Raw genomic sequence first — 7,130 nt, 5'->3', positions numbered from 1 at the left:
TAGGAGCTAGAAATCCTCATGCTTCAATGGGAATATGTTGACTTCTGGGGGTCAGGGAAATATTCCTGTACAAGCTTCCAAACCCAATATTGAATCACTGTCAGTCACGTGGATAAGTTGGAGGCAATGAGATTTTTCTGTAAAATAAAATGAAAAGAGAACAGATTTCAATGTCTCTCCTTTCACAACTGCCTCCTCTTCTCCACTAACACGTACCTAAATATGAAGTGCCCTATGAAAATGTCAGCAGCAACGTTTTTCCTCCTCAGGATGTTCTGCAATAGCTAATTAAAAGGATTTCTTGGATTTTGTACCTGTCCTGTCCTGCTCACTGTGAAGCACAGTGTTATGTGAAGTTCTCTCCAGCTCTTCCAGAGATGTAGCTGCTGTAATGGGGAGGGAGGTGTGAGTGAGCAGTTCCCTTGCATTTTGTAAATTCCATGAAGTTTTGAATCAAGCCTGATAAACTCCTAAGGAAACAGGGAGAGCTGCCTGTATTTTTCAGACTTTAATTCCAGTCCTAATGAAACCTGAGCTTGGAATAGTAACAACCAGCAGTTCTCAAGCCATGGGGGCTTAAAATAGATGCATTTAGGACTTGAGACTTATTACACCAGTGTCCCATGAGTGTAAGATTCTTGCACACTGTTACAACCTCTTGCTTTCGTTTTATACCAAAGGATGCAGTATTCCAGCAGTTCTGTTTTGTGTAATTATACCTTGGTTTCTTGCTGCAAGATCTGAATAGATTTCTGCCTAGCCTGGCTATGGTTTGATCAAAAGGAAATTTGTTGCAAATTGCAGGAGAGAGAGAATGACTTTAAATCAGAAAGTAACAGAGGATCAGAAAACCTTTACAGTAGCCTCTGGAGAGCTGAACATATACAGGACAGCTTTTATGTGCAGTGGAGGTGGGCGACACAAGTGGCCTCACCTTCCCTTTTGGGCAGCTGGTTCCAGGAGAACCACAGGGACAAGACATCTCTTCTGCTTTCCTGGTGCAAATACATGAAGCAATATGTTGTTTGCTGTGTATGAGCATCTGGATACCTGGAACTGAGAGCTGTCTATGTACAAGAGACCCCTGGCCACTTTTCCTCCACAGCACGTCATTCCTGTGCCCTCTCCTAACATGTCCTTGTTTTCCCACTAGTGAGCAACTGTGCTCTGCCTTTGGCTGCAGTCCCACATCCCTAGAACTGGCTCAGTTTCGGCTTTCTGTGGGCGATTTATGGAACATACAAGGAAACATAGGATGACTTGCTGGCAGGAGCGCTCCAGGTGCTGGAGCTGCCTGGCTCCGGCTGCAGGGCATTAGGACCCAGGGGTTGCCGAGTGGAGGAGGCTGAATTCCCTCCCGCTGTCATCCTCCTGCCTCTGCAGCTTTATCCCTACAGCCTTCAATGGTGACGGACTCCCTCCCACCCGGGCTGGCAGCCAGAGCCAGAAGGCCTCGCTAGGACCGGATCCCTGCAGCTCTATGGCATCTCCCAGGACTATCACCATCGTCGCCCTCTCGGTGGCCCTGGGGCTCTTCTTCGTCTTTATGGGGACCATCAAACTGACCCCTCGGCTCAGCAGAGATGCCTACAACGAGATGGTGAGTCGGGCGGCGGCAGCACGGAGTAGGGGGGGGCATCAGGGCTCTCTCCCTTCCACCCTGCAGCGGGAGCAGTGGGGTACACAGAGGGGGCCTGCCCTGGAGCCCCGGGCGATGGGCAGGCGAGGGGAGAAGCTTTTCTGTCTCCTCATTTGATAGACATGGAGAGAAGCCAATAATACGCAGTGCCCAAGATATCCTAGCGGCCCTGTCCCTGGAGAAACCTCTGTGGATAAGGATGGGGAGGGGAGGCAAGGAGGATGGGGTAGCACAGCACACTGATGCCTGCAGAAGGTGGGGGCACAAGGGTCCCTAAGAGCAAGGTCTGTAGAGGCACCAGACATGCAGCAGGCAGGGACAGCTGATCCCTGGGAGAAAACCTACCCCCTGGGTGGGGGGTAGGAAAAGCAGATGCCTGCTTTGGCAGCCAGCTGTCCATCCTCACGATTCTGTGCTTTAAAGCAAGGATTTAAAGACACTGACTGTCTCTACCTCACGAGACTTGTGCTGGGATTAATTCATGATTGTGAAATGCTTTGAGATTCTTAGCTGGCAGAGGGAGATATTATTAATAGTCATCTCATTATTCTTCTTAGCCAGGGAAACGATCCTCTCCTCCTCTTGCCTAACAGGAAAGGGGTGAGGAGAGGACGGAGAAGTCAGTGTGTGCATTTCTCACCTGGTGAGCTGGTTGATGCTCCTCTCTGCTCAGGCCCAGCCCTGCTGCAGAGCTTTGCCAGCTGAGAGCTGCAGGCAGGTGAGGGACTGGCTGCCACATTTTGCTTCCTTGTCTACATTTATTTATTCTCCTGCTCCCCTCCCTTTTCCCCATTATTTATTGCAGTAGTTGAAAAGCATTGGTATAATTTTTGTGTCCCTATAAAAATAGTGCTGGAAGTTTCCAGCACATTCTGTTCTCTCCCTTTGCTCCACCTGCCCAGCTGCTGCTTTTCCTTAGCTCTCAAATAACATCTGAATTGCAGTGCCTTGTCTGCAGCCCAGCATCAGCATCTCACAGAGGAGAATCCCCAAGAAGTAACTCATGAGCAAGAGACTGAGATAAAACACCCAGAAAACAAAGCCCTTAAGCTTTTGCAACAGAAAAAAAGAGGCACAGACTTTAGAAGCATTGCAAAATGCTTGCTTTATAAAATATTCTGCTTCTCTGTCCCTTTCTGCTTTACCAAGAGTCAGGCCTGTAGGTAGGAAAGATCCCTGGTTTTATAAGGAGAAAGCAGATATTCAACAGCACCATTATTCTTCATAGCCCATCTTGTCCATATTGTCACATATTCATGGCTCGTTAGGCTCTCCTGCCTTTGCTGTGCTGCATACCCTGGTGGTCTGTCATGCCATGGAGACAGTGAAAACCTGACCTTGCTAATCCATAGGGATGGCTCTTTGCCCCCAGCAAATAGAGAACCTCTGTTACCTACCTACAGCACCAAACTTGCAGTTTTTCATTCAGCAAAGAACACAGTAGTTTGCCTATTAAAATACTCTGGGACATGCTTATGGTACATTTCTTAAAAAAGCTGTATTTTTTTACAACTGTTTAAAAATACTCTGTTCTGAGGTTTTAGTCATTGATGGTTTAAAATTCATCCTTCCAATGCATACTTAATTTTAGATTATTTTGTAGCCAAACTGACAACACTGTATATTTTTAAACCACACATGAAGTGTCAGATCCTCCCAGAAGGAAGCATCAAAATCTACAGAGAAGTGAGGAAGTTCTGTGTGCCCATAATGCAGTTTTCCAAAATCATAGGGAAGTAGATGCACAATTTATCAGTGCCTGTGAGAGCAGAGCAACCCTGCACCTGAGATTTGGTTTCCATTTTCCTCTCCCTGATTAGAAAGCAGAGAACACAACACCAAGAATACCTGCAGGGATAGTATACCCAAGTGTAAGTGGAAATAATTTCAGTGATGACTCAGAGCTTTATTACAATATATATAGAAAAAGGAAATACTTGATTGCAAAATAAACAAACAAAATAATAAAAAGCCCCTAAACAAAACAATAAGCCCACAAGCACCTAATGTTCAAATGTAAGAACCTGAACCTGTGTAAGGACAGAGGTTGTCTTTTTCCAAAAAAAGTGAGGCAGCTGTGTGAGCAAGCTGAGTCTTGCAACTTACACTGCTTCTAAATCCAGCATAAAGCAGGGAGCAAACAATGTCAAATGTCAGCTTGCTTCCACCTGAGGGAAGAAAGGATCATAAAGCACAGGATAGGGCTGGTGAATCTCAGCTTTGATACGTAGTCCCACATGAAGATTGCACTGCTCATAAACACTGGGATATGGTAAATTGCTTTGAGGTAAAAGAGATTTTTTTATGCGCTTGGTGTGCCTTGGCTTTGCTGGGTGTGTTATTGAGTTTTATAGGACAAGCTACTCTTAAAGGTTCCTTTTTATAACAACATGGTTCTGCACTGCTAATTCTAGGAATCATAACTTCAGATTTCATCTGGGCTGGTCATAGTTCCAAAGAGGGGTGCTGTGTTGCAGGACTGTTTTCCAGCAAGGAGACAACAGCTTATAAAGGGGGAATTGCAGGTTGGTAGTTTAATATCCCCCCAACAGAAGCTTTACAGATTGGGTATTGCACCAGAGGGGTCTGTGATGTTTGAAGCCGTCTTTGGGTCATATTGCACATCTGTCTCTTTCTATGGAAGTCACCTTGGCCTTCACTTTGTCACATGCTGGTGTCGTACCCTATGACTGCTTGATTTCAGAAACGAGCCTACAAAAGCTATGTGCGGGCCCTGCCCATGCTGAAGAAGATGGGAGTCAGCTCCATCCTCCTCCGCAAGACCATCGGCGCCCTGGAAGTGGCGTGTGGCATTGTCATGACACTGGTGCCTGGTCGCCCCAAAGACGTGGCCAACTTTCTCCTGCTCCTCCTCGTGCTGGCTGTGCTCTTCTTCCACCAGCTCGTGGGGGACCCCCTCAAGCGCTACGCCCACGCCCTGGTGTTTGGGATCCTGCTCACCTGCCGCCTGCTCATCGCCCGCCAGCCCGAGGAGCTGCCGCCCGAGAAGAGGATGCTGTCGGTGAACGGGGATGAGCAGCCACTCATCCACGAAGCAGCTCCCGAGAAAGGCAAGATGAAGGTATCCTAGTTGAGTGCATGTGAGAAACACGGACCCTCGAGGCAGCTCTCTCCAAAATCACCCGGAAAAATTTGGTTTTTATTTTAAACCTATTTGCGTTTTTTTTTTTTTTGTCTGTCTAAATAAAGTTGCACTTGGGGTCTGAGAGATACAAGGTATGTCTACACCGTAGTCTTGCTTTTGCTGCTGCCCTGTAATGTAGAAAAACACAAGCCAGCTTTCCCGGGGACAGCTTGGAGGCAGTCAGCAACCTGGCTGGAGCAGTGCCGGCCGCAGCAGGAGCTGCAAAACCAGCCTGAGACCCTGGGCAGAGATTTGGGCGGGCAGTCAGGCTGCCCTGGCACTGCTGCAGTGGGGAGATTAGTCTCTGAGACCAGCCCCGAGCCCCAGACCTGGCCTGGATGCTGCTGCCTGGCAGTCTGGAACAGCAGCTGGGCAGGACATCACCAGTGTCCCTGTGCTGGCCTGTGCAGCCCCACCCACACACCTGCATTTCCTTTTCCATAGTCAAGGGGCAAAAGGGACCCTACTGTCCATAAAAGTGCAGTTGCTTGTGTTGGAGAGAGGGATCCCTTCGCTTTTGCTGCCTCCGTGCCCAGTCCTTTCTTTGGACTGGTTATCCAGGGAAAACATGACATGCTCTGTTTGCATCTTCCTTGATTTCCATGTAGAGGCTCTAAAACTGGGACAGTGGCCTGATAACAGTAATATTTTGCCTGCTTCACACGAGGCAATGGCATCTCTTTATCCTTCTTGGCGGAGAGTAATGATCCCTGGAGAGGGGATGGGGAGCAGAACTGCCCAAAGAACTCCAAAATATCTGTCCGATGTCGGCAAATAGCATCGTGCTCCCCATTTCCTCGCAAGAAAAAACCTTTTTTCCACAGCTACTGTGACTTTATAGAATTGTTGTTTATTGCTGGTAGATGAGGGTCTGAACAATTCCAGGTACCTCATTGCTCATCCCACATACAGCCTCGGTGAGCTGGGAGAACTGTTACCAGAGCCTGAATCCCTGTGTTGTATCTGAAATCTTAGAGTGTCATAAGGAGCATGTGTTACCTCTGAATTTGTCTGGTTTTCCTAATGTTTGTCTGTTTTCAGTTTTTCCTTATTTTTTTTTTTTAATTATTCATGAAAATAAACTTTTTGAAATTTGGAGAAAAATGTCTTTACAGAAACAAATTTCTTTTTTTGAGAGACTGGTCTGAAAACACCTCCCTGTGGTCAAACACTGCACCTAAAATGGGCAGAATCATTTCAGGCAATTTGTGAGAGAGAGAAGGCGATGCCTTGTGGAAGGCAGCTGAGCACTATTTGGCTACATATTATAAATAACAGATACTTAAAGGAGACATTTGGATATTTTAATGAAACAGTCTCAGATAAATTTTGCTACAGTGTAATGTGGCCCTGAGAAAAGGTAACTCCAGTAAACTGTTAACGTTGTATCTGTATAAAAATTGATGAGGGATGTTCACATGCAGTTCTCTTCTTGAGTTTGCTGCTGAAGCAGATGCAGCCCCATATATATACATATATATATATATATGCTGAAAAAGCCTTCTCTCAGAGCCCCGGAGGGACTAAATTTCTCTTATCAGATGTACACCCTGAGCAAAGGAACCAAGAGGCCACCTCTGCTAGACAATCTCATCCTCACAGACTACCTCAAGGTCATCCCAAATAGATACAGAATTTGCTTTACTCCCCTAAAGACACTTTATCTACCATGCCCTGACTGGGGTTGTTAATCACATTTTAGCTCAAAACCAACTCAAAACCACCCCATGATGTGTATTTCCTACACAAAGTCCTCACAATTGAGCTGCTGCAGCTCTTTCTCCAGTCACCTCTCACTGAACATCCAGCTCAGCAAACCTTTGGGAACAAGTATTGTGTTTATATTTTGTGACATTCCTCATCGAAGCCTGTACGGACGCCCCAATAATACATCATCCCATGGAGCAAAGCCTACTAAAATACGTCCCCTCTTTACACATTTGCAGCGAAATGAGCGACTGACCCGCAGCAGTGGCTGCGTGGTCTTTGTTACGGAGGGAGCCGGGACTCTCCCTGCAGCCCAGCAGCAGGAATTCTGTATTTCTTTGTGGCGGCCTGACCTCCATCACTGCCCCCCAGCAGGAACAAGCTATTTTTGGATGCTGTCAGCCATCTGTGCTCGATAAGAACTGCTCCACTCCTTTTGTAAGACCTCGATGCTAATTTACTCTTTTCTCTTTTTTTTTCCTCTTTTTTTTTTCCATGTTTTTATCTCCGAGTCCATAATTTCATTTCCCGGCCAGCCTCATCCAGGCATCACTGCTTAGAGTCTCGGGGTTACTGGATCACCTCCGCACTCGCTTTATATGTGCCTTTTCCCCGCCCAACTCTTTTTTAAGATGCGGG

At 46.8% G+C, this 7,130-nt stretch overlaps 1 protein-coding gene across 1 annotated transcript; it reads left to right on the top strand.

Moving 5' to 3' along the window:
- The first annotated feature begins 777 nt into the window (after window positions 1-777).
- On the top strand, window positions 778-4,875 carry TMEM35A (transmembrane protein 35A). The gene is made up of 2 exons (XM_008934881.3): window positions 778-1,600; window positions 4,344-4,875. Exons 1-2 carry the CDS (start codon window positions 1,481-1,483, stop codon window positions 4,728-4,730), a joined length of 507 nt encoding a protein of 168 aa, XP_008933129.2. The 5' UTR covers window positions 778-1,480; the 3' UTR covers window positions 4,731-4,875.
- The last annotated feature ends 2,255 nt before the right edge of the window (window positions 4,876-7,130 follow it).

This window comes from Manacus vitellinus, unplaced genomic scaffold (assembly GCF_001715985.3).
Source record: "Manacus vitellinus isolate BGI_N305 unplaced genomic scaffold, ASM171598v3 scaffold_19_pilon, whole genome shotgun sequence".
Classification (NCBI taxonomy): domain Eukaryota; kingdom Metazoa; phylum Chordata; class Aves; order Passeriformes; family Pipridae; genus Manacus; species Manacus vitellinus.
Note: the sequence above shows the minus strand (reverse complement) of the source record. Positions and strands in the feature narration are given on the sequence as shown.